This window comes from Micropterus salmoides, unplaced genomic scaffold (genome assembly GCF_014851395.1).
Source record: "Micropterus salmoides isolate LMB-PRFRI ecotype aquatic unplaced genomic scaffold, ASM1485139v1 Ms_hic_scaffold_10, whole genome shotgun sequence".
Lineage (NCBI taxonomy): Eukaryota > Metazoa > Chordata > Actinopteri > Centrarchiformes > Centrarchidae > Micropterus > Micropterus salmoides.
Window position 1 is genome coordinate 6,922,509 of NW_024040041.1, and position 27,922 is coordinate 6,950,430.

General features: G+C 41.3%; 1 protein-coding gene across 2 annotated transcripts; it reads left to right on the forward strand.

The window, feature by feature from the left end:
- Positions 1 to 329: 329 nt before the first annotated feature.
- LOC119882735 (neurabin-2-like) lies at positions 330 to 27,850 on the forward strand. 2 transcript variants are annotated; one of them, XM_038692963.1, is made up of 14 exons: positions 330 to 456; positions 6,394 to 6,798; positions 7,709 to 7,935; positions 8,021 to 8,356; positions 8,492 to 9,214; positions 15,435 to 15,567; positions 16,138 to 16,258; positions 17,011 to 17,251; positions 19,500 to 19,640; positions 19,739 to 19,792; positions 19,986 to 20,117; positions 20,304 to 20,401; positions 20,487 to 20,583; positions 21,352 to 27,850. In XM_038692963.1, the coding sequence occupies exons 2-14, from the start codon at positions 6,480 to 6,482 to the stop codon at positions 21,403 to 21,405; spliced, it is 2,676 nt and encodes an 891-aa protein (XP_038548891.1). In that variant the 5' UTR covers positions 330 to 456; positions 6,394 to 6,479; the 3' UTR covers positions 21,406 to 27,850. The 2 variants fall into 2 exon arrangements, with proteins under 2 accessions (XP_038548891.1, XP_038548900.1); XM_038692972.1 differs by having other exon boundaries at positions 7,727 to 7,935.
- The last annotated feature ends 72 nt before the right edge of the window (positions 27,851 to 27,922 follow it).

Sequence of the window (27,922 nt, forward strand, 5' to 3'; positions counted from 1 at the left end):
AGTCAGCCAGATACCAAAACAGGTAACCAGTGAAGTCAGTTAAAACAGCGAGTCAGAGGATGCTTATAAGAGGCAGTCGGCTGTTGCTTGATGTTCAAATTCCTTAATGCCAATAAAGGGCATCCTTTAATCAGAGGTCAAATGTTAAAATAATGCTCAATCTGCATCTGCTGAGCGTGAACGTCTAATAACCCTGGTGGGAAAGAGGGAGAGTAGAGGGGGAAAACAGAAAAGGGAGGAGAGGGATGAGGGAAAGGACGCAGGAGAGAAGGGGTGCGGAGGAGAGGGAGAGAGATGGAGGAAAATGATGGGGGGGGGGGGGGAGGGAGGAGCGGAGGGGAGGCTGGCGCTCAGTCTGTTCGCTCGCAGGAGGAATCAGCAGCAGCAGGACAATGGACTGTCTCCGCCACGGATCCTAACGGGCACCGGGCTGTCTCCGACACACTGGAATATAAGGTATGGTGGACTTCAGCGACGCGGGGCGCAGATGGTCTCAGAGTTGGCAGGGTTGAAATCTGCTTAAAAATCTGCCTTTCGTCTGTGAAAGAGGAGAGGCTGCAGGAAGGAAGCGACGCAGCGTAGCAGACAGACACCCAGCAGGGCCTGTCGTCCGTCCGCCTCAGGGTCCAAAACCGGCCGGTGACACGCTAACGCGGGCACAACTATACCTGCTCACTGTTAGTGTTCGTATGTGTTGAACTTTACGTAATAAATCACATCAGAAAAAAAACACACATCCGGAATACCCGAGCTGTGATCTCCCTTCTCCAGAAAGAACGTCACGCCGAACTCCTTTACCAATCGTGTTATTTTAAGTTCCCGTGCTGACATGCTGAAGAAAACGCCTCCGAGGGTGTGAATTAAGATTACCTTGGATTCCTCGATGTCTTCAGGCGAATTCGGCGTATGAGTGATTTACCAAACCCCCTTTAATTCACATTAAAAATCTAATCTTAAAGAGCGAGCACAGTGCTGTCGCCTTCCGCTAAACGTGTATTTGAAGGGAAGGGAAAGGAAAGAAGGCGATAACACGCAAACCACAAATAAGAGTTGGCCATGTAACGGTAGTAAACGTTACTCTGTGTGTATACACGCCGAATTAATGAGTGGCTCGTAGTGATTCGCAATCGCTGTTAAATCATACCTGGCTACGACACATTCAGCTCCTGAAGCAACGTCACAATAAAGACTATGTTTTTCCATTGAAGCTCTGAGCTAGCAGCATATGTCGGGTATGCCAACAAAGCTTCTCTCTAGCCAGCAGGAGCAGCAGCAGGAGCATGCAGTGTGTGTCTGCCAGAATGAACCTTTGCACTAGGCCAGGCCGGGGAGTCTCCTCCACAGATGCAGGGATTGTGGCGTGAATAGATGGAGTCATTGTAGTTGCCATAATGTGCCTTCTGTTGGACATTGTGTGCGTGACGCACGTAGACACGCATTGATACTGATATTGTACCGACGCGGAGAGACTTAAAGACTTAGTTATTACTCATGTCTGAACGGGCAGCATATTAACGTTACCATGTCACTGTAGAAGCATCTACATCAGTGGCTGCAGTGTTTGTCTCATAGACTGTGTTGACCATGTTGAATATGCACACACACACCACACAAAACACAAAGACATATGTGACTGGTTACAGAGTCCTCAGTGTGACAGTGTATGGTGAGACAAGGTCAATTTCACCATACTAACAACCCACACACATCACACATGTCATTTGGGAAAACACAGGCCATGCTGTTTGTGTTGGAGCCTGTATTTAGTGAAAGGAGGGGCTGTTCTCCCATCAATTGATTATAAATCATTAGTCATTTATATGCAGAGGATTATTGATGCAGGCAGGCAGCGGTTTTGCTGTGATGTTTTTATTTTAGATTGTATTGACCTGACTGAGACTGTGTGTGTGTGTGTGTGTGTTTGTGTGTGTGTTCGTAGGAGGAGGACGATAGCTCTGGGTAAATACAGTACTCTGGAATCTAGTTACAAAATAGAAAAAAAAGCCAGTATGGACAAAAGTGATTATAGAGAAGTGGAGGATCAGAGGAACTGAGACAAATCAATGACATTAATGTTCACGACTGGGGGATGAACCAACATCTGTTTTTGCAAAATGACAAATTGATTTAAAAATGAATTAGATTAGTTTATGTAAGACCCATGTTGTAATAAGCATTAATTATCCTCTGACTCTGCACTGTTTAGGTTGTTTTTGGCCAGGTAAGAGTGAGATGCCACTGACCAAGTAAGATGTGTGAAAATGTCTGAAACATCTTCAGATGGGACAACCAAAGTGCATTCAGGAGTGAGACCAAATGACAGGAAGCAACCCCCAAACCACAAGGGATTAGGGGTAGCGGGAGACAGATGTTGGTCTTGGAAAGACGGGGGAATGTAAAACTAAATCTGCGCTGATGCTTGTACTGTATTAACCTATTGTTTTTTTCTTAACTGGTAGCAACATCAACAAAGGAGAGATGAATAGTCATGCTGAGATGGAGTTATGGAGACTGGAGTCAGATTTTGGTTGTCTGTGTTGTGCATTTCAGGTTACTCAATGTCAGGAGTGTGTTTACCAGTTAGACCAGGAGCCACCAGATTCGTCTTAACAATAACAGGAAAACGTCCAAGAGCTCTGTGTGTGTGCGCGCGCGCGTGTGTGTGTGTGTGTGTGTGTTTCTTGAGGCGTGTGTTAAGGTTATTTGCTTTACATTGGATTTGCTCACTTAAGTTCACATGATCAGTATGTGAGAATCTACTATTTGGCAAGACTGTCACAAGACAAACTGTGGTCGCTGTGTGTGTGTGTGTGTGTGTGTGAGCTTGTCCCACTGTGTCAGCTGTGCCATCTGGAGTCAGTGTGAGGCGAGGCAGGAACATACATTTCCTATATTCCCCATATGCCTGTCAGCAATGTTTACAACAGTATTTATTTTATTTTTTAGTTTATTGTCAAGTTTTTTCCTCCCTAAAAAAGTTTCGTTCAGATGCTTGTCGCAGCATATCGTTGCGAGGTGTGTGCACTAGTAGCTACAGTACTGTGAGGGATGAATGGAGGTTCGTGTGCCAACAGAAACCGTCCAGTAGTTTTTAGGAAGCTCTGACAGTTTGAAAGTGAAAGTTTAAAATGGTGCTAAAATCTATCGGCAACTGTTTGATAATTGATATGGAATTCTTGTCATTTTTCAAGCAAAAATGTCAACCATTTCCTGGTTATAGAAATTATTTGCTTTGTCTTATATGACTTATCTTTTGGGTGATCCCCAGACTTTTTCTCTCCTGCCACCATGAGTTTGAGGTTTGAGTTTAAATTAGTCCAATTATTTTTGACCATGATGTGCAGAATGCCTCAGCTGTACTTTGTGTTTAGGGCTAATTAGCAAATCTTAGCATGCTAATTTCTTAAACTCAGATGATGAATTTGGTTATAGTAGCATGCTAAAAGCCTGTTAGCATGCTGACGTTAGCGTTTAGCTCAAAGCACTGGTGTGCTTAAGTACAGCCGAGAGCTGGCTGTAGCATGGCTGTAGACGTTTTCTTCAAACAAATCATCAGTTAGTCGGGGTGGAGTATTTGACTAATGTCAAAGAAACATATTACAAGACAACAATGTAAGTGAGCCAAGTACTTCAGATTGTGTTGTTTTGTGGTGGGGAGTGTTGAATCAAATGAAGTACATGTTGCATCATTGTGACAATGTAACTTAAAAGTCAGTATGAATCTTCACACCTCGGCTGTGAATTTTCACACAAATCCCACAGACTGAGTCTGTTGGAAAAATTAGACGTGCCTCTGATCCACATTTGATTAAGTAATCGTCTGAGTAGCAAAACCCATTTCTTTTTAACCTTTAAATTGGTGATAGTTATTATGGTTATTCCACACAAATGAACTAGAATTTTAAGTTGCAATTGTTATTATTACCACTGCAGAGTTACCATCCCACTAGTGCTCCACTTGAAAATATGTTTATTCATTTTCTTGGCCAATTTGAGATGAGAAGATTGATACCACTCTCATGTCTGTCTGCTGAATATGTAGCTAGCACAGAAACTGGAAATGAGATAACAGCTAGCTGATGCTGAAGCCCATTATATCTGGAGTCTTGTCACCACCATTAGCCTGCCAGGCAACCAGTGAAGACTGCTACTATAGCCAAAAGAAATCCTGGCACAGATGTCTTCATAAAACCACGACATGCTTTTTTTTACAGATATAACTAAGACATATAATGTAAGTGTTAATACAAGAGCTAGAAGTGCTCGCAGGGATTTTTTACCTCTGGACAGAGCCAGTCTAGTTGCTTCGACTCATTTTAAGCTAAGCTTACTGGTTGGTGGTTGTAGCTTCAGGAAGGAAGCTGAAAGGAGCCATAGTTGCTGCTATTTTTCTAATAATCACTTAATTACCAAATCATCATGATGAAATAAACATTTTATTGAGACGTCTAAATAACTTGGTGAGATTTATTTTGTTGCCACAAACTGTGATCACCCTGTTGAAATTTGCTCTCCGTTTGATTGTTTATTTTTATTTTTTGAGGTTTTTCTTTTTTAGGTTTATGATATTAAGTGAAACAAATTGAATAATTGTGTGTGTTACACAACTTTGGTCTCATTGCTGTTGTTTTTATTGTCGTAAGGTGCAGAACAGGAAATCAAAACCTGATGAAAACATCAGACATTATTGTAGCACAGATCAGACAGGACAAACTGCAAATGCAATCAGCCAGTAAATTAGATTGTTATCATCAGCAAACAGTTTGAAATCTGGGGTCCACAGGGGCGTTCTGTATTCTCACGCTGACTTTGTCACAAAGTAAGTTTGGCATTTAGAGCAGCCGCATGAAGACACACATGACATGTGAGGTCACAGTGCATCATCATTTTAATTGGATTATTTTGATGGCTGCTGGAGCGCCATGTGGGTGTTATGAAATACACAGTGAAGCAGTTCTTGTGCTATTTGATGTTTGTCTATGGTTCATTTTCTGCTTATACTGGTGTTTTTTTCTCAAAGTTTTTCTCCCCTGTTTTCTGTTCTACTGCAGATTTATGCTAGGGCTGCAACTAACAGTTATGTTTATTACAGATTAATCTGACATGGATTCTCTGGTTTGATTAATCAATGTATCATAAAAAAAACATTTTTCAATAAAAAACTTCCATAAGACTGAAGCAGCAGAGGTGGAGATAATCTGACTTTTAGTTCAACAGCACTGGATTCTACATTCTGGATTCCTATAATGCAACTCAATGGACTCCATCGTTAGTGGTGTAATTCAGGCTTTCTGTTTGAAGTCTCAAGACACAAACTGCGGAGCCGTGTGGCATGTGGTTCCTCACCACTCTTTCCCTTCATTTTCTCTTAGCTCTCAACTCTCTAAAAGTAACAAAACGTTCCATAAAATGATCACTTAATAAAATGTACTGTTCAAAAACACTGCAGTCATATCAAAGCTGAATGTTATTTTGAATGCAGATTAGGTTAATTAAAGACCAAATATTCACTGGTTGTAGCATCTTAAATATGGGGATTTGCTGCATACTTGGAAATATCATTGTAATTTGAATATCTTTAGGTTTTGGGCTGTAAGTTTGGAAAAACAAGACATTGGAAGACATCACCCAGGCCTTTTGGAACTTGTAATAGACATTTTTCAACTTTTTTCCTGCTTTTCATAAACTGTATGATTAATCGTAATTAATCGACAATTTATTGGTGAAAATAATTGTTTGTCGCAACCGTTCTCTTAATTGCCAACAGAATATATTTTGGACCATAATGAAAAAGTGAAATGTTTTCAAAAATATTAATAATATTATAATAATAATGATTAGTTGAATTGTCATTGTCAGTCACAATGTTAATTGATTAGCCTAAGTGTTTAATCAGAAAATAGGGTAAAATGGCAGAATTTTACCAGAATTTCCAAGGGCATGTGATGGCTCTGGTTTGTCGAACCAACAGTCCAAAATCCACAGTAATATCAAAAAGAGAAGAGCAAAAATAGAAACATTTGAGAAGCTTATACCCACATTTTTACCTGCTAAATGTCTGATAAAAACGGTTATCTAAATTGTTGTTTATTTAGTTTTCTGTTGATCAACTAATCCATTCATTTACTAGTCCTTTCAGCAGTTGCTTTTTACACTTATAAAATATATATTTTGTTTTCAGGTTTACAAAAGCTAGATTGTACATGTTTATTTCTGTTTCATGTCAAGTAGAATACTACTGTTGGTTTGTTAGTTGCATGTCAGACTAAGGAAAGGGGGAAGACAGTGGTTTGGGTTATGGTAACTCACTCTATTGTCATTGATTAAATGTCATAGAAAATGTTTTATCACAAACATAAACCATCAATCTGTCTGTCCGTCTGTGTGATTCAGGAGGTGAATGTCAAACAGCTCCAGGATGCTGCTGCCCTTATCTCTGCTAACCTGCTGTTCACCAGGAGGCATCTGATTTACCAAACATGATGAAGACTGAGCCCCCATCGGCCACGGGGGGCAACGGGACCTCCGGTGGCAGCAGTGGGGGAAGCGGGAGCTCGAACCTACGGAGTCCATCGCCCCACCGCAACGCCTATGAGGCCGGGCTAGCTGCGCTCAAGAAGGCCACCGACCACCTCAATAATGCAGCCAACGGAGCCTCTGGCCCCCCCTCAAAGCCCGCTCCTCTGCCACGCCCAACTGGGAGGGGCCGGAAATATGGATCAAATGTTCACAGAATCAAGAACATGTTCATGCAGATGCAGTCTCCTGGAGATGAGGAGGACGGAGCCAAAATGATTGGTAATTCACTTCTGGTTACATTTTTGTCAAAGCCTTTGGAATAAACTATGTGAGGAGAGAGAGATGATGATGATAAATATTATAATTGTATAATTGTATTGTTATAACGTTTTGTCACCCACTATATGATGATTCTTAAAATTCATTCGTTAAACCTTCCTAGCCATTCCTCAGTCCAGGCTTTTTAAAAACCAAAAACACAAGAGGAAAAATGTAAACAACGGGTTAAACAGTTTGTATCTGCTCTAATGTACGTTTGCCAGACACATGAGTAAGTCCTCATCCTCAAAGCCTTTTCTCATGTAATGATAAAACAGAACTTGTGTGAGCTAAGCATCCAAACAGGGCAATGCCAGAACGAAATAGTCTGATTTTATGTTTTTCCCTATCAAACTTACAATATTAGGACTAACTAGCTCTACACTACAAAGATCAAAGCTGCTCCTTTATTTCTATATTATCTACGTGGATTATCAACGGGTGACAATGCTGACTTTTTGCCCGGGACACGTAGCTTTAGCCTCAGCCTTTTAGCACAATATTAGCTAGCTAGCTATAGCTGATCAAATCACTTTTCAGTGTCATTTCAGCCAATGTTTACTGACAAAAGAATAACAAGTACTATTAGGTGTATTTTAAGTATAATAATGTGTAATGAATGGACAACATATAATAATAATACTGGCCGAGGACCAATTGCTACTCAGAAATCCAAAAGGGCAGGAAGCACAAACAGTCAGTCAATGTTTCTAAATTTCAGCAATTAATTTGGTGAGTACAATGTTTGCATAACTGCTACAAACATGGTCAAAACCATGCCAAAAAGATCCAGGCTGTGTGAAACTGGAACTTCTACTGTAACAAACCTCTCTCTTTCCCTTTTTTGCTCTAAATCAATCTTCCCAATTAGCTTTCCTGTCATTGTCAGGTAAAGAGCAGGCAGTGAAACTGTCCCTGCCGAGGGCATCCAGCCTCAACGAGAACGTCGACCACAGCGCCCTGCTCAAACTTGGGGCCACAGTCTCAGAGAGGGTCAACCGCTTTGACTCTAAGCCAAGCGCGGAGGGTGGAGGCTCCTCTGTGGGCTTCTCTAAGCTCCAGGAGACCAGGAGGATTTTTGAACAGCGGACTCTACAGGTTAGAAAGCACTTTTCTTTTACTTACTTAGGTATTCTGATTCTGATCCAAGAGCATCCGACTGACTGATTATTGTCTCCCACAGGAGAAGCAAGCTGCCACCAACCGGATCTTGCTGAAGAAGGAGCGGGCGTCAGGCTTCCAGGACAGCCGTCTAGATGTTGTGGCTCGCTTTAACGGCTCCACCGAGGCTTTGGACCGGCTGGACGACCCCCCTGTTTCCGCTCCCACTCCCGCTACTATTCCCGCTGTCGCAGCTTCAGTGGGGCCCGGTGACGCCGTCAGCCCAACAGTGAGCCAGCTCAGTGCCGCGTTCGAGAAGGGCGAACTGCAAAACAATCTCTACCTCCCCCAGCGTCGGTCAGGACCTGCCCTAGCACCAAAGCCCAAACCCCCAGCCAGAGCGGAGCCTACCGGAAAGGTGAGAAGATTTTGCTTATTTATAAAAAAAAATACAGGAAATCACAAACTGCAGTTGGAAGCTGATTTAAAGTAAAGTGCATAAACCAAAAAATGAAATGGTTAGATGATCCCTCTTTGTCTTCCTCTCTCTCAGGCGAAGATGTTACCTACAGATAAGGAGGACTGCAAGGAGGTGCCAGCTGGAGCTGTGAGCACCCAGGCAGCAGAGCTAGCAGAAGCGACAGATAGGAGCATAGAAGGAGTGATGGCCAGCGAGGAGAAGGAAGGGTTCGGACAGTCAGGAGACCAGCTCTCCAACTCATCCTACTCCTCATCGTCCTCAGTGGCTGTCACTTCTTCCTCTTCCTCTTCGGAGGTCAAACCGGAGTTGGAGGCCCAGGCCACAGCGACTGAAGCCAGGGGCTCAAGCACAGTGGCTGCCTCAGAGCGGGAGCCACAGGTGGATGAGCAGGACTGCTCCACCGGGGGGTCTGAGGCCGGAGCCAGGCTGGTGCAGGCCGAGGTTCATGCCTCGCTGGAAAATGGAGAAAAACAGCCTTCAAGTTCCTCCCCCTCCCCAGAGGACAAAGGAGCAGACTCTGAGAGGAGGAGGAGCAAGGAAGAGGAGGAGGAGGAGAACGACGAGGATGGCTCAAGGAAGGACGATTACTCAGAGGGGGATCTGGTAGATATCAGTGCGTACAGCGGGCTTGGGGAGGAGGACTCTGGGGGCAGCCAGCTAGACGATGAGGAGGATGAGGAAGATGAGGAGGTGTATCAGCCGGAGACCAGCTGCTCCGAGATCCCGGGCCTCCCTGAGGAAGAAGAGCCCCCGCCCTCCAATAGGAAAATTCGATTTAGCACTGGGCCAATCAAGGTGAGGGACTGTTTGTCAGATGTAATTACTTTTACTTTTCAACACTCGGTCAGACCTTAATGTCTCCTCAGTAGAGCAATGATTTTAAAATGAAAATGATGCCCATCACAAACATCAGTCCATGTCATATCAGCTATGTGGCCGCATCCTGGATCCAGTACTGTCAGTTTTATTCGAGCCAGTACTGAGAGCCCATACGAGGAACTCCTTGAGGCACTCCCTCTTTGACTTCAACACTCCACCAAGGTTGTTTCCAGTTCATTTAATCAAAACTAAAGGTGCTGTAGCCCCAGAAGCAAAGTGTCAGATGAAATCAAATATGCACTATGAAGCTAGTCTTAACCTAGTGGAACGTGAAAGCATTTTAATTTTATTATATTTCATCTGGTTGATAGTGGCACTGGAGGAAAGGCCAAGGTGTCATCAAAAATATATGGATTCATCCTCTGGGGATGATGAATGCCCCAGCACATAGCCTGAAAATCTGACCATTAAAATACCTGATAATGGATCAAAGTGTTGGTTGTGGGGAAAAGTACTACACAAAGACCCCATTCATACCTGGCATTAACATGCAATGTGCATCTGGATATCCTGTCTGGATAAGGAAAAACGTGTGTCAGTGCCAGGTGTGTATGTATGCAGAGCACATTGTGATCAGAATGCGAACATATCGACCAGACCGCATCTGGTGGTGGTCTGGCACACAGTGTGATCACAGATTTAATGTGTCTGATCGCTCTGTCCAACTCAAACAACTGAATGTCACATCCTCCTCCAAAAAATGCTGACTGTAGAATATTTATAACTTTCTGAACCGTCTAAACTAGCTAAAGAAGCAGATATATCAAGTCGAGACCAAAACAATAAAAAGTAGACACTGGAATTAATTTATCAGGGAGCCAGAAACATGACTCAGAATGAATGCTGATATTGCCCCATGTCTTCTGAATATGTAAATAATAGGTAACTGTTTGCCTTCGAACACTTCATAAGCTGATAGTAAGTTGTATTTACAGCTTGTTGCTGCCAAGATAAAAGAGAACAAAAGAAGCTGAATAGGTTTAGTGAAGGCCGTCATAAAGATGTGTGTGTGTGTATCTACTGTTCTCTGGAAACTATAAGAGAAGAAATTTAGACAGTAAGGAAATTATTGAAAAGACTCACTGACTTCCTCCGTCTTTAACGTCATACACACGCACACAAGTTACTGGAGGGATTTTCTCCTTTTGGTTTCGCCACAGTCTTTCCTGCTGACTCTAGCTCAATCTGTCTGTTGAATGTAGATCTTGATTCAACAGAAGCACTTTCTATACCGGAGTGCTCGTTTCTCCCACAACCCCCACCCCCTCACTGCGGTTGAGCTGTGTGGATTGCGAACATGTCTCGGCACGCTGTGATGAAGCGGCCACAACAGCAACATACTTCCTCAGCGAGGGAGATAATTGAGTCGCATACCGTGCAGTGTATTATGATATGCCATGTAAGAGAAGAGGTAAGAACCGGAAATAAGATAACCGCCTTGCTATTGAAACACAGGATGTCTATGCCGAATTTTATGTGTGACAAAGACTGCATAATGGACGATGGCAGTGCTCACTTCGTTGCCACACTCACGCAGTTCTGTATCTACCTCTGTCTCTCCTCTCTGTGAACCATGTGCAACAGACAATAGGATGCATTACCTAATCTCAGTCAACAACAAGACTTTGAAAGACACCTGTCAGTTCTGGCTAGCTAACATGACACATGAAATTCCAGTGAGAAATGGAGGCTAGTATGTAATAAGCTAACCCAGACAAAATCAGTGTTAGTTCTTTCAGGTTAGCAATGTTGAGAGCAAGAAGCCCTTCATTCTGAATCGTACACTACTACATCGTACTAAATAACTTATGAGAACAAATTAAGAACAAAACAGTTAGTGTAGTGTTTCAGGCAAACATTCATATCCACCTTTTAGTAAATTATTTATACAACAGTAAAGATTTATTTTAAACTCCAATCTGTTCACTAAAAGAAAGCTTCCTGTCTGCTTGCACCACCACCACCTCTTCCTACTCGTAAGCCTGTCAGTACGTCAGGGATATGAAGTAAACACACTTGGATTGAAGTGGCAATTCTTATTCTGGTATTTTCTCGGAGTACTGTATGTGACAACACCGATGACTTCTCAGTTCAGTCAAAACCAGAAGAATCAGACCCAGTCATCTCGTTGGAATAAAAACAGACTATAGTCGCTGTCACCCTGTACATCCTTGAAGATGGGTGATATCCTAAAGCACAAAGTATCCAGTATGACAGCATGTTGTGTGAATGAAAGCCTGTGAGAGAATGTGGCATTGTGACTGTCCTGCCTTGTTGGGATTGGAGCCAGTATCTTACATGTTCAGAGAGGTGTTCTGCTGCAGGGAACAAAGCCAGTCGAGCGTCTCACTGCCTGAACATGTTGGGTGTTTTTACTGGTTGGTAATTGTTGTTCTGACATCATCAGTTACTTCATCATGTGAAAGACCCATCAAGAGAGCTTAAACCCCCTTAGGTATTTACTTAGCAAGTCTCCAACCTTGATCTTGAAGCAGAAATGCCATGCGATTATGTCACTGTTCAGAAGCTTACTTCCAAGTTCTGGATGATGTGCTTTGGCACATAGTGAAGGGTAATATGATTAATCTCAGGCTGTAGAAAACTTGTTGTACTGCATCTTACTTTCACTGACACATATTGGATTTGTCTGTGCTGAGCTGTATGAAAGGCTTCCTCTGTAAGTCTGCAAAAAGCAGTTGGAATGTGGCTGGGTGTGTTTGTTTTCCTTGAAAATGCACGCGTGTACACACACACACACACGCACGCAAAGATAGGGAAAGCCGATTGATAAGAAGCACAAAGTGTTGCAGTGTTTGGAAGAAAGGACACCTGGTGTGTGTACTGTAAGTAAAAAGTCATCCTTTTTACAGGGTTTAGGAATGCACCCAATCCTGACTGAAAACATTAAGTGATTGTGGATCCATTGTAGCTGGAAGGTTTGGAGGGGTTGCCAAAGTGAAAGATGCCCAGCACAATTTACTAAATGCCATGGTGACCATCAAATAGTTTATTTTGCCCGACCTAAAGTTCTAAATCCAGAGTTGTTCAGTTTATTGTCACATACAGTTAAACAAATAGAAGCAGCAAATCTGCATTTTTGAGAAACTGGAACTAATGACATAAACAATTAATGAATAATTGAGTTATCGCTTTATTATATTATAAAATGTTAGCATGACAGACATCCTAATATTTCAGATTTTATGTAAAGCAATAGTTTCATATTTTGGGCTTGTTCGCTCTGTTTTTCGAAAATGTAGAAGATCCATACCACTGTCCTGTCTCCTCTGTAAATATGTAGATGGAGCCAGCAGCCGCTTTGCCTAGCTTAGCCTAAAGACTGGAAACAGCTAGCCCTTCTCTCGCCAAAGGTTAACAAAGTCCACCTACCAGCACCTCTAAAGCTCACTTATGAACACATCATGCTGTATCTGTGAAAATGCTGATTTTGCAATTTAACTGGGTTTTATCTGCCAGACTTTTTCTCTGTTTGCAGTCTTTATGCTAAGCTAAGGCTGCACACCTACCCTAGAGATGTGACAGTGGTATCGATCTTCTTATCCAACTTTCATCAAAAAAAACAATAAGCGTATTTTCTATTAAATGACAAACTATTGTGTTACTGTATTATTATTTATATGCAGTTCAGAACTACAGTAGCGTACCACACTTAGCTCTTTTGCATTGTGTCAGTGTTCCCACTGTGCACTGATGTGTTTCATGCCAGTGAAGTCTGAGCCTCTCGTAGCGTCCTCGCCCAATCTTGATCCAGTTACCTGCCTGACATCCAGCTGACTGGAGTGACTAAGGCTAATTCACCCCTCAGCCAATGTGGATTAGCAGTGAGTGATGAGATCCGTGTGTTAGCCTGCTTATGTTTTTAGTTTCAGAGTGTTTTATTACATGTAGCTTTTTGTTTTATTTTATTTATTATTTGTGTTATTTTTAAAGTAATTGTAGAGCAAGCCCAGTGTGGTCGCCATTGGTTGCTGTTGAATATAGCCATGTGGTGTGGATTAATCTGTCCTTTTAGATTTGAATTAAAGGACCTCATGTGGTGCTAAAATCTATTCAGTCATTAGAATAGTCGCAGAGCCTGTGTGCCCAGTTGTCCTGATTACATCCTAATGGACAACACTTTGACTCATGTCGCACATTGTTGTTGCTATTCCTGCTGTTCCTGTCAAAGACGTTACTGCTGCACAGATTTTAGTGTTGTGTTGGTCATTTCAGTAGGTGTGTTGCACGTTAAATGTTGTTGTTGTTCCACCTGTTGACTTTTGTTTCTTTGTGTGTTGTTGTTGTGCTGGTATTTCTGTGGCACAGTAGAGATTGTGTGTTTGTGGTGTGTGCAGGGAGCCCTTTGAAGCTTCATGTACACACTCAGCTTTAAAGTTACTCAGCAGGAAGGAAATGTGACTACAGGAAACAGTTTAACAATCACGCCCTCTGACCCTGTTTGTGTGTGTGTGTGTGTGTGTGTGTGTGTGTGTGTGTGTGCGTGTGCGCCCCAGTCTTGTACATTCAGGGGAATGTAAATAATACTTTCAGCCAGCACCTCCTACACATTAACGCCCTTGGCTCTGTCTCTCTCTGTATGTTGTCTCACACACAGATTAGCATATCTGCCAGTCAGGGACAGAGAGACAGAGAGAGGGTCATTGCCAGTGCCAAACTCACAGCGGGCAAGCCTGTGGTTGCCACGGAAACGAAGCCACGTGATCACAGAGATGGTCATCGGGGAGACAGATGCTGCTGACCTTTCAGAGAGAGGGGAGGGGCATTATAGAGCGTGGAAGAGAGGATGGGGAAATATATGGAGAGGGGGAAAGTGAGAGCGTATTCACACATATTCTGTCCCATGAAAAGGAAAGAAAAGTCTATATATGTTTTTCCGGTATTCTCCTACATAAGCTTCTTTTCTGCGGGTAGTGGAAGATGAGTCAGCTCTGGTGCAAGATTTTATTGTCCAAGTCTACTCTCTCTAAGCTGCTGTGGCTAGAATCAGATGGAGCTGGAGCCTTTTAGCCTCTGGTTGTGTTGCCACATTGACAGTGCTGCTTAATTACAGGCCACTCTTTGGCTAACAAGGGCATGTACAGTATGCTAATGATGTGCAATGAAGAACTATAATTTACATATTTAGCTGACTATTTAAGCAAAGCAACTGTTTTTTGCTATACATGTCAGAGGTTGCGCGCCTCTGGAGCAACTAGGGGATATGTGTCTTGCTCAGGGACACAATGGTGAATGGGAGTTCACCATGTCATATCCACTGCACCATCACCACCCATCACTTTATCTGGGGTATTGGTACAATCAAATATGAAATAAATTGCAATATACACATTGTCATATACCCCCTTAATAATTCAAACGTGGCAACAAAGACTATTTTTAAAGAAATATACATATACTCACATGCCGTGGTTACTAAGCTTTTGATGATATACATGCATAAAAAATGCATTGATACTGTATAAACTCTCCTACATACACTCTGAGATTTACAGACACTCTGTTGCCAGTTTTGAAGGTACACCAAGCTGAAACAAATGCAGCCTAATACAACAGTCGTGCAGTGAAGTCAACCTTCGGGAAGATTACATGTTCACGTTGTAGAGGTGTCACTTTGGAATATGTAGTTTGTGGTGCTGCTGAATTGTATTGCAATGTACTGCGACGTGTTTCTAATATGTTGTCCACCCCATTTATAAATATGTCAGCAGGTAGTCGAGGAGAACTGCACAAAAAAAAAACAATCTTGAAAGTTTGTTTGAAAACCTTTTATTAAAGTAGTTGTTAAATGCATGGATCTGGAAATACTTTGTCCATATGCAAGCTTTCAATTGACATCCTGTTTGATAATGATGGATTTGATACATTTTGATTCATTATATTTGTATTGTGTAATAGATGTTTATGTTTGGAACATCATAAAATCATCATGAACACACGGTCACTGTGGCACGAGGTTCATAGTAGTATCTTAAATTCAGAGGTTATCGAGTAACCAAAAGTACAGTTACAGTGTTTCTCAGGGTAACTTCTGATCACCCCTGTTTCGAGTAACTGTTTAGTGTGGCTGAGCCAGAGGAGGAGGCTTTCTGACCTTTGACCTTTGCTCTGTGTGTAGGTTTTCACCACCTACTCTAACGAAGACTACGATCGGCGTAATGATGACGTTGACCCCATGGCAGCCTCAGCCGAGTACGAGCTGGAGAAAAGAGTCGAGAAGCTGGACCTATTTCCTGTGGAGCTGGAGAAAGGTGCACACACACACACACACTTTCAGTCATTGAGAGTCACTCTGTCAAGCCTCTTATGTAACTACACACTTGTGCGCGTGCACACAATAACTGACAGGGAGCTGTTAGCGGACGTTCACTGTCTGCTAGCAACTCCATTATCTCCTTATGGTATTAAACTTAGCGTGGATTAGCCTAATTAACGGCTAGTAATTCTAAAGGTAATGGATATGAACCAGCAACCATCCTTGATGGCTGCTCTCAGCACTGCTGTAGCAGTAATTCTGACTAGTGTTTCTTTTTAAAGCATAGAATAAGGATAAATATGTTAAATCCAAATATGTTTTTTGCTTTGACTGTTACCTCGTACTTCAGATCGGTTGATGTAACTTCATGGTAATACCAAAACATAAATACATATCATGCCTGATGATAATGATAACAAAAGGAATGGATGGACGAGTATAATTAATGCCAGGAATCACATCTATAAAGAAGTCAGTGTTTTGATATTTACATTATGTCTATCTGTGTGTGTGTGTGTGTGTGTGTGTGTGTGTGTGTGTGTGTGTGTGTGTCTCTCTCTCTCAGACAGTGATGGTTTGGGTATCAGTATCATAGGTATGGGTGCAGGAGCTGATATGGGTCTGGAGAAACTGGGGATCTTTGTTAAAACGGTCACCGAGGGCGGAGCTGCGCAGCGAGACGGCAGGTACCATGTCCTCCTGCCTTTCATGTCTTTATTATGTGTCTCACGAATGGTTTTTATAGAGATTGCTCATGCTCTGTGATCTGTTTTTGGTCAACAAATCTCATGAAAAGACCAAAACCAACAACGCGTCAGTCAGACTCTCAGTACTTCCCCACTGTGTTTGGTGGCTTTCAGCCCCAAGCACATTTGTTCCTGCACAATTCCAGTTTTAACAAAGGCTCAGTAATTTCCTAAAACAGCAGGGCACTGTGGTTGTTACCAAACATTACTCAAACAGGAGGAAATAGTGCAGTTGTTGTGGACTATTTTCAGCTGTGGTTTAATTCACATTTCAATATTTGAGGTATTTTTTTATTATACAGGACAGGATACCATGCTACACCATAGACTATGCTACTGTGCTACAAACACATGATAAATCTGGTTGAAGGCGGAGGTAGGCAAGTTGCCATTACTGTGGTGGCAGCTCACATGTAAACCGGCATATAGCACTGTAATTTATGAAAAGGTTTTCTCTTTTTAAGCACTTTTACCAAGAAAACTCTCCAGAAGATCCTGTAGAAACATTTAATGCCTTCACTGTTTAGTTCCGCTGTACCACTGGCCACATCCAGGTCAGTTCCTAGTCAAAGTGAAAGGTTTATTTATTATGAAATTAACCGTGTCTGTTCGGTGCTTTACCTTTGCCATTGTCAGACATCGCTCTGTTCATTTTCACACACATGGTACATTCTGCTTTTATGTGTGTGTAGGATCCAGGTAAATGATCTGATAGTGGAGGTCGATGGGACCAGCCTGGTCGGCGTCACTCAGAGCCTTGCTGCCTCTGTTCTGCGCAACACCACTGGCACCGTCAGGTTTGTGATTGGTCGGGAGAAGCCGGGGGAGCAGAGTGAAGTGGCTCAGCTGATCCAGCAGACCCTGGAACAGGAGAGATGGCAGCGAGAGATGATGGAGCAGAGATACAAACAGTACATGGAAGAAGATGAAGAGGTACATGCTTACACTAATATAAGAATGTTCCTTTGTGCATCCTGCACACTGCCGCAGCTTTGTCTTTCCGAACGTCACAAAATATGGAAACGTCTCCAAAACCATTCCCATTGGTAAAATGTGCTTGAATACAACAAGACCAAAACGATCTGATCACTCCTCTACCTCCCCAATGTGCATTTATTAACTCAGAACATTTTCACCTAATGTTGCTTTTTCAGCTTATTAGCCTTCATTAGCTGCAGGAAATCAAAAGAGAGAGACAACAAGAGGAGATGAACAGATGAGGAGAGAACCAGAGAAGAGTGTTACATTGTGGTGGTGTGTGTGTGTGTGTGTGTGTGTGTTTGTGTGTGACAAAATGTCCTCTTTGTGCAACCACGTGCCTGTAATTTCCAAATTCAGCCCAGCTTCTCCACCTTGTGGTCACTCAGGGTAACACACGGTTTGGTGTAACAAAAGTAACTATTCCAATACTCCATATATTTTATAGTGCGTATAATACAAGCAAATTACATTTAACTATTGAACATGAATTTAATTTTTCCAGTGGCACTCTCCATATATTATTATGCATCATACTGGGGTCAATGGGAGATTGGGAATTATAGCAACCATACAGTGACTTAGGTTTACCAGGGTGATTAAACTGATGACACAGGTTGCCATGTCAAGATTGTATCCTATATCTGGACATTTAGGGGTTTATAATGACATAAAGAGGAGTTTTAAATTGGACACACATATTACATGTTGGGGGTTTTAGGCTGCTTCTGGTATCTTTTAGACAAAATATTACTCTTTATAGGCAAAAAACTAAAATTAAAGTAATTGTTTGTTTTTTAATATTCAGTAAATACTACAGAGTTTGGTTGGTATTTTGTCTGGAATTTTATATGGAGCTGGCATTCTGTGACGGGAGTTTAGACTTTTGACTTTTGGCTACAGCACGTCATGCATCTGAAAAGGGATTTCCACCACCAACCCGTCTACGCAATTTACCACGTCACACGCACACTTCCTGAACATTTCCAGTGATAACCCAAAGAGACAGAAAATGTCCCAAAAGACTTGGCTCGTGATCTTTCAGAGGCCAGAGGAGCCCAGCATTCAGCAGAGGATATAAATGTAGACAGCAGCGTCCTCTTTGATTTGATGCAGCCTAATAATAAATGCAGTCTGAGAGCTAGCTTGCCTTTGTGTCAGAGTAGAAACGTGTAACCAGAGTTGAAGATACAGTTTGGTCATTAAATCAAAGAGCGAAATATGAAGGGCAATGCTACATTTTAGTTAATGCATTTTTGTCAGCGGTGAAGTTGTTCTCAACCTGGAAAGACATGGTGATCATGAGTTAATGTGAATTTGCTTTGTAATGTAGAAGAAGACAAATGATTAGCAGACTGTTATGGATTGTGTTACTCCTTTTAATGGAAGACAGTTACTGGCAGAGGCTGCATCCAGTTTCAGAGGGTTGAATCTGAAATGTCAGACCGCCAAAAAGAGCTTGCTTCTTTCACTTAATTTGTAATTTCATACTTCTGCGGTCTGCTCCACGCTAGTTGCCATTTATACCATTTGATATGACACATACTCCTCCAAATGAAATTATACAGCAAATTATGAAGAGAGAAAGGCGTGGAACTGGCAGTCTGAACAGACATGAGAATACCACTTATTATGTCACATTATGAAGCTAACACCAGCAGCTGGTTACGTTAGCTAAGCACAAAGACAGGAAACAGAGGGGAACAGCAGGCTGTCTGAAGGTAACAAAATTCGCCTCCTAGCACCTCTAAAGCTCACTTAACGGCTATAACCCCCCTGTAAAACAACAATTTGTCTTCCTCTTCCAGTTTTTGGATAGTTTGAACCAAGAAATGTAGCATGGAAATGAGTGAGTTAGATTTTGATACCTTGTTTGGACAGAACCAGGCTATTTTTCAAGTGTTTAAACAGGTTAAACAACGGAGATATAATGTGTTAATAAGAGTTTTAGTAGGTGGAGTCAGGCTAGCTGTTTCCAGTCTTTAGACTAGGCTAAGCTAAACTAACCAGCTGCTGGCTCCATATTTACCGTACAGAGTTGTATCAGTCTTCTCATCTAACTGTAACAAAACAAATACATGTGATTTTAAACCCGCCCCCACTCTCCCAACACACAGACGCAATATGTAGAAAGTATCGTAAATTTTAACAAATGTAATATTTTTCTTTTTATCCTTCCCCATCTCTTTCTGTTTACCTGCAGACAGGTGAATATGCAACAGACGAGGAGGAGGAGATGAGTCCAGTCTTTCCAAACTCCATTGAGGTTTTCGACCTGGCCGAGAACCAGGACATGTCCCCCGTAGAGCTCGACCCGGAGAAGCTGGCCCACAAATTCAAGGAGGTATATGTGATGTTGACCCTTCGGCTCCTCAAGGTAATTCTTTTACTTGTTGATTCATTTCGCTAATAGTTTATCTGTCAATCTGTCTCTGTCTGCAGCTCCAGATTAAACATGCAGTTACCCAGGCGGAGATCCAGCTGCTGAAGAGGAAGGTGAGACCACTTAATTGTCAGACTCTTCTTAACATGCAGAAATGAAATACATTGCAATGTCTGGGCTATACTGCAGTGGAGAATGTACACTAGCATAACATCAGCTTTTTTGGCTGGCTGAACAATGACTTAACGCTGCATCTACCTCCCACATACCACCTCATCCTGCCACGCTCCCACCCCTTACCTCCAGCTGGCTCATGCGGAGCAGGATAAGTTGCGTTGGCGGATGGAGCGCGCACAGTTGGAGCAAAACATCCGGGACAGTAAAGAGAGGATGGAGAAACTGGAGGGCTACTGGATGGAGGCACAGTCCCTGTGTAAGGTAATTTATGAGAGAATAAACATGAAAAGCAAGGAGACAACTATCTGTCATGAATGGGCAAAGTATTTTATCTCCTCATTTATCAGCTCAGTTGACTAATTAGCTTAGCATCTCCCAAAATTTAGTTGTTTTTACATACTATTGATGTGTGTGTGTGTGTGTGTGTGTGTGTGTATGTGTTTTCAGGCAGTGGATGAACACCTGAAGGAAACCCAAGCCCAGTACCAAACCCTAGAGAGGAAATACAGCAAAGCCAAGAGACTTATTAAAGAGTACCAGCAGAAGTAAGGAAGGAGGAACACATGAAAGGTTTGATAGATGGATTAAAAGACACCTAAACTTTAATGTGTGTGTGTGTGTGCGTTGTAGGGAGATCGAGTACCTGAAGAAGGAGACGGCTCAGCGTCGAGCACAGGAAGAGAGTGATGCAACACACAAAGAAGAGGCGGACAACCTGCAGGAGAAGGTTGGTTGAAATGCTCACCTGAACCACACGGGGCTCAAGTGACACGTTCTGTGTCAGTGGGTCAGCTCTTCACCCAGAAAACATTACTTCTGCCTTGTTTTCCCTTTTTGGAAATGCATCATTGATGCTAATGGGTTCTCCTGTTTTTTTAAGGGTCAATTAAAGCAAATTACTAAAAACACCTATTATTTTCTCGTACCCTTTTTAAAGTGACCAATGAGCCTGCACTAAAAGCTAATGTTGTTGAGTCTTCAATTAAAATTTGACCTTAGCTCAGCATTTGCTACTGATGAACAAGCAATTTTGTTGGATTACATTGAAAACTGGGTTGGAATCAGGGATACGGCATTAAGCTGGTTTTAATGTTGCCGGTCAGCAGTTTCAGTCCTCTTCTTTCTGTCTGGTCAAAGTGTCGCTGAAAGCTCCGCATTTTGAATTACAATGACGGTAGAAGTGTTGTGTTCCCAGAAAACATTAGACTGTCAGTTTTTTCATTATATTATTTTACATTTTTTACATATAAAAAAAAAAAACATTCAATACACGAGACCACATTTTTAATTTTACTGTTATTTTATTTATAGCAGTGCAGGGATTTTTAACTACAGATGGTTTCGAATGGATCATTGTGATGACAAACGCACCCTGTATCAGCCTAGCACACACCCGATGCACTGGGCACTGTGGACTTGACTACGATACGTGACATAGCAATTGGTCTATTTTAAATTAATTTAGTTATCCTCCACTATGATGTTGTGTCCACAGATTACAGACCTGGAGACCAAAGTGGATGCCCTGAAGACCCCCAAACCATCCTAGACTGCTGCTACTTCCTACCTCCTGTCTGTGACTGGAAGAGGAGGAGCCTTCATTCTGACCCGGGCTGTATTTTAATCCAATCAACCATTTACTGCACGGACAGGTAGTGGGGGGAAAAAAGATTAACAAGGATGAGAGGACGAGGAGGGCAACATACAAAGAGGACAAAAGCAACTTCTCATCTGACATCTTGCGGCGGCTTAGAGCTCTGTCAGTCACTAACCACTCCCAGAATGCTCCTTCTATAATACCCAGAATCCTCCTTTTGTGTCTTCCTGGCGACCGGCTTGGTAATCAACATGGAAACCCCATTCAACGACCTGTACTTTATTTATGGATGATCTGTTTTGGTTCCTCCTCTCTTCAGTAACAGTGTGTTACCCAGATTCTGTTATTGATTCAGATTTATTTTAAAAAAGCGCTTTTATTAAACAGGCTTGTCACGAAGTGCTTTATAGAGTGGCAGAGGGCATAAATGCAGAATAAAACAGAACAAAGACGAAAGGACCGACGTCATTTGATTGTTGTTAATCTGCTTTTGAACTAGGTGGTTGCTAAACCATTCCTTTTTTCTTTTTTTTTGTTTGGGACTGGACTGGATTGTGATGAAGAGGTCACACGTGTTTTCTGTGGCGTGGCAGTGATCACTCGATCATGGCCACCTCATTTTTCACCTCAAGACTCGACACAAATTTTGAAGCGGAACCTTGGTAGTAACACGCAACAAAGACTAACTTTGAAAAGGCCACCTGCTGAAAGTTAAGTAATAAAATGATGTTAGACAAATTTCTGATCAGCGACATAAACTGTGAAATAACAGAACGCCCCTCCCCCCAGCCTTTTCTAGCCTAACTCTCTGCAAGCGATGGAAGGAATCGGGCAGAAGCCTGCATTTCAGACCTGAACTGTGGTGGCATACTGTTTGTATATATTCTACACATGTATTTAAAAGTGTTTAAATGGCTTAAGCAATTAAGTGGGTCTGATATCCAAGAGTAGGACAGTGCAAGGAGTGAATGACGTTGTCTTGCTGTGGAGGGCGAAATGGTTCTGTAGTCCGGATTCAGTCTGTTTCATCTCTTTTCTATCAACATCAATGGCAAACAGGGTGTGAATAGTCTAATATGTGCTTTAGTCTAATGGTGTATGTTGGTGTTTAATACAGTATCTGTGGGTTTACATGCACACCAACATCCTGTTCTTCAGGATAGTCATGTGCTACATTCCTGAGTTGGTGCAGGGTTTTCAGAAATCTACTCTTATCCAGGGTCACAAAAAAACGGAATATGCTAATTTGAACATTTCTGAGGCTATTTTGTGTACAGCTTCCACTCACACTCACTGCATAGTTTCACGAACTTAGTCTACATGGTAAACTGAGAATATTCAGTTAATTCCTTTCTTCAGAAACCGCCACGGTTCTTTAAACATTTCTTGGAGGCTGAACTGCTCTAGAAATAATCTCAATTAGTTAAAGTAAACACGCTGTAAGTGGGTGTCAAAACTTCACTGACTGACTGATGCTGGATTTTTGAGTCAGATATTGATATTTTTATTCAGTTTTATTACAAAATGCAAACTAAAGTATGTATTTCTATTAAGGAAACATTTAATTTGGTTATCATAGAACTGAAGAGCTGTAATGGTAGCACTGTTTCCAAATAACAAACATATTTCTAGCATTTCTGAACTATTTCCTCTTATCAGCTAAAATCAACTGATGATATCGGCTTCTGCTGGGAGCAAAGAAAGGCCGTAATAATTTGACTTTTTGATTTAAGCATACCTAATAGTGTGTTAATCAACTGCTACTGCATACTTAATGTTGACATTTAACTAAGTCCAGTCGCTCATCTGAATATTTCGTTCTTGAGTCATGTGACTGACAGGCCATAACCTGATAGGCCAGCTAGATCTGATTGATTCCTTCAGGTTTGACTGATGATCCTCAGCAGCTCGGATGTTCAAGTTTGAATTTTTCATCTTGAATTTTGGTGTCTGAATGCAACCGATATCTTTAAATCAACCTGATTGATTATTATTCTTTTCTTTTTTTCCCTAGTTGAAGTTCAAAGATAAAAACTTGACTGAACTAAATTTGAGTAGAATTTTGTGAATATTGAAAGCCTATGAAAAAGCTTTAAATCAAGTTTTTGAAATTGTACTCTCCTTTTGTACATTTCAAAGGGAATTTAAACCACATAGAGTCAGAAAGATGGTTTTCAAAATAATATACTTCAGTGGTATGTAAATGTAGAATGTAGGTATTCACTAGTGGTTAAATTTAAAAACAAGCTATTCTGTTGCTTATAAAATCCAAATTACTATTGCCTTTCTTTGCTTCCATATTGGCCTGCCAGTATATCAGGCTCTACTAGCTAGTGACGTAGGTTTGCTAGTTAGCCTTTCTGAATGTTTAAGTCTTGTTGTTCTGTATATGCTAATTTAGCCTACTGACATCCTAAAAGCGTAAAATATAATCATCACGAATGAAAAAAGTAAGTCCTTGCCAATTTAAAAAAAAATTGATATCAGTATTTGTCTTTTCAAATCAGCTAATGAAGCCTTGTTATGCTAACGGACTAGTTTGGCCTCTGAGAAATGTTAATACTAGACCTTAACATGGATATGAGCTACAGTGTTATTCAGAAAACTGTGTGCATGTATACACACCCCACATCTCTTGTATTAGGAGATGAGTAGAAGGTCCGAGTGCCAGTATTATGACTTTAATGAGTATAAATGAACGTAAGTTAGTGATACATGCCTGACATGCTCCAAATATGGGTTATAAACAAAAGTCTTGCTGTGGTCATTAAAACTCAGATCGTTTTCAGGAAACAAGAACCACTGGAGGTGCATCAGGTTCATCTTTGTTTTTTCCAAAGTTTCTTCTGTGTTTAGATAAATCAGATAAGTTGCAAGAGATTCAAGCAGCGTGGAAGTTGTTAAAAGAACTTGAAATACTTGAAGCAACCACAGAAATAGTATTGCTTGTCAATCAATATGTGCTCTTTGGGTCAGGTCTTAAAAATATAGGCTCCTCTACCAGTGATGGAAATTTGAGTCACTTACTGTGGATTGTCCTTGAGAGTTTTCAAACAGGCTAATGCAGCAATGTCTTAATTTATCTGTGAAAATAACTATTTAAATTGGCTCTTCAGGACTGAACCTGTCACTCTGTGATTAGAGTACAGTGTCTGTTTATACATTATGATTATATATGTAACTATTCTGATTTGACTATTACCCAGTGATTGAGGAAGACTGTCTAATGTGCCATTTAGGTTCATATTTGCATGTGGATGGTAAAATGGTGCTCAGTATGTTCACACACAAGTAATTTTGCTGCTCTGATGTTGTTACCATGATGATTATTACGAGTTTGTTTATCGTGTTTATCGAGATCAGCTTGCTGGCAAGCTCTGATAAGGTTGCATTCATTTAAAACACTGAACCAGAAAACAAATTGGTCAAGCTTCTTAACCATTTGTGACTTTTTCCCCCTGTTGTAAGATAGAGAGAAGCTCAGTCACAATCCTCATCCTGTTTCACAAAAACAAAAGTATGTTATATTGCTTTAAGCTGTGTTTCATTTAGCCATACTAATTTATCACTTCTCCAGTAAAATGTCTCAACAACTATTTGATGGATTGCCATGAGATTTGGTACACACAATCATGTTCAAGGGTGAATTGTAATAACTTTGTTAATTTAATTTGACAAATACTTTGGTTTAAAAGCAAACTAATGCCATTCCCATCAGCCTCAGCTGATGTTGTTAAACATGCTGAACTAAGATGGTGGAAATGGTAAACTTTAGCCCTGCGAAACCTCATGCATGTTAACATTGTCACTGTGAGCATGTTATCATTAGCATTTAACTCATTTAGGTGCAGCCTTAATAGAGCCAGTGTGGTTGCAGACTCCTAGTCTTCCTAATATTATAAAATATGAAAAGATATTTAGTTTGATTGTCATTTAACTTTCACAAATATGTCTGCTTGTCATGAAAATTCTAATCTAATGTTGTACCTCCAAGCCTGTGATTTGCTAATGGTTCATTGAAGCATGTCACACTGACACATTGATGCATAGTGTGACAGAGCAGCTTCAGAAGAGCAGAGGAGACCAACTTCTTCTGCAGATGTAGTGTAAAAGCGCTTTGAGTGGTCGAAAAGACTAGAAAGGCGCTATACAAGTACGGAGCATTTACATTTACATTACATTTACATTTACATTCTGGTTCAGTGTTTTACAATACCTTTATATGATGACATGCATCTTAAAATAAGGCATTTGCTCTCAGAACTTGTTATGCGCTGACCAATCTGTCCCCATATACTTCACACCCACTCAAATGGCAAGTCCAAGTTTGAGCTGCAGCGTCTGAATACCAGCTCCCAGCCTTGACCTCTGACCTACAGGAAAGGATTATTTCAGTGGGCAAAGTTGCTGTACTGCTCAACTTAAGAACTGTGATGTTCTGTATAAATGTAATGTATTATTTAGTCACCAACCGGAATATGAGAAATGTTAACCAACTGACAAAGGTCGTTTTTCTGTTTGTAAATGTGAGCTACTCTGTGTCTCTCGTGCCCTGGATATATGATGAAATATGTCACATTGTGCTATAGGGCAACTAAACACACACCTCACAACCACAAGAACTGTTTGACTGATGGATGGATTAGATATCATGATAGAATTATGTTTGGATTAGACTCCAAACTCACAGTATACTGTTGATGTTTTCATGTAAGATTTTATCTTGGTTTTTTTTTTTAAAGACACCAAGTATTTGTTCAAAACTTGCAGTATATTTACATTGTAGTCCAGTTGGACAGAACAAGAGTCTTCGAGATGCAGAACATTTTTAAAGGAATGAAAATCAGCCATAAGCAACTCGCTTGAGTATTTGTATTTTTTATTACAGTTTCATCTCTATGTCAAACCAGTGTGAGCTGTACGATGGCTGTTTTATCACCAAATGGAGTCCTGGTCACTTTAGGGTTAAAAAATCTAAACACAGTAAGTGATCACTTTGCCTTGTTATGACTTGTTCTCATTGTTTAACGTGCTGCTTTTGCCTTTTACAAAGCCTTCAGATGTGTGCTAGCTAGCTGTACCGTAGCTGACTATCACAGTTGTTAACAATCATGGCTGCCCATCACTCATGCCTGCATTAAAAAAAAAGCAAAACAAAATCAGTGTGCTGTTACCAGTGTTTAATGAGTGTTTGCCAGTGAGCGCAGTACAGACAAACTGCCAGGTTGGAAGACGGACAGATTGTAGCACCACAGCATTTAACTATTGTTACAGATTGGAGACGGACTCATGCCCTTCTCCACGGCACTTTCCCAGTGTTTTGTCATTATTCCTCATATTTTAAATGGTAATTAAACTCTGCTCTTTCCCCTGCTTCACATTCAGAGAGCTGACCTTCAAACCCGCCCCCCCCCCCCCTCCCCACGGTTGGCTTCTGAGCCGTTCTTCTGGTGCAGGGGAGAGGCTTTAGTGCCTTACTTAAGGATTAAGAGTAATGGGAGTTGAGAGTGGGGAGAGCACGCCTGCCTTTCACCAGGAGAACAGCTGAATGCATTTACAACACTGTAAACAAAGTGTTGTGGCCATTTAAAGCCATCTTTGACACTTCATCCCTTGTGAATAAGATACAATCTTAATTTATTGGGAAGTTTTGGAGCACGTAGACTCATAATTCACCATGTCCAAGGCTTGTGCACTGTGTGTGCACAAAGCATTCAGCGATGCTCTCAGCTTTCCCATTGCCTTCGATGAGCCTCCGGGTCTGACAAGTCCAGTTTGACCTTGACCTTTGGCCTTGTTGATGGACGACGAAGGTCAGATGGGGAAAAACTACCTGAATAGCTTGCAGATTCTGTCCTGTAACCATTGGCAACCAATCTTTAGATACTGTACAGCCAGAGCTGATACAACTAGTAGAACATATGCCTCATGTGTATTATGTAGATCAAGTATAAGCTTGAAACTTTTAAGAAACTAGAGCGGAAAATACTGTGAAAAGGTAAAAAAAAAAAAAAAACATGGTCGTTTTTAAAACTGTTTTTTTTTTGTTGTTGTTGTTGTTGGAATTTTCCATCTGCTTTGTTCTGTTAAACTCCATAGCCCAAATTTCATGGCATTTTGGAGCAATAACAGTCTTCTTTTTTTTAACCCTTTGCTTGACTTCTTCAAATACATTGATGAACTCAGAGAGACGTGTCAGGTGGTAGATGAATGTCCATGGGCGGAGGGGTGCCAAACAGGGTGAAAAGGACAATCGGAAAGTGTATAAGCTGACCTTCGAGTGTATCTTGGATCTGAAATGGATTTCCCGTTCTTTAGTTGATGCCACCACGTTTGTCTGAACCAATAACTGTCTGTCAGCATTAATAAATAAACATAAAATATGTTGAGCAACAAACAAGAGGGGAAATTTGATTTAACTAATTTACTGTTCACTTACTTTGTGTGCCTTTCACCCGATGTCAGCTGG

What these genes read in the sequence shown, in the direction of transcription:
- LOC119882735 (XM_038692963.1), top strand. Translation starts at nt 6,480, where the DNA reads ATGATGAAGACTGAGCCCCCATCGGCCACGGGGGGCAACGGGACCTCC. An exon ending in TTAGCACTGGGCCAATCAAG is followed by an intron (nt 9,215 to 15,434) that starts GTGAGGGACTGT and finishes CTCTGTGTGTAG; the next exon opens with GTTTTCACCACCTACTCTAA. An exon ending in CGGACAACCTGCAGGAGAAG is followed by an intron (nt 20,584 to 21,351) that starts GTTGGTTGAAAT and finishes TTGTGTCCACAG; the next exon opens with ATTACAGACCTGGAGACCAA.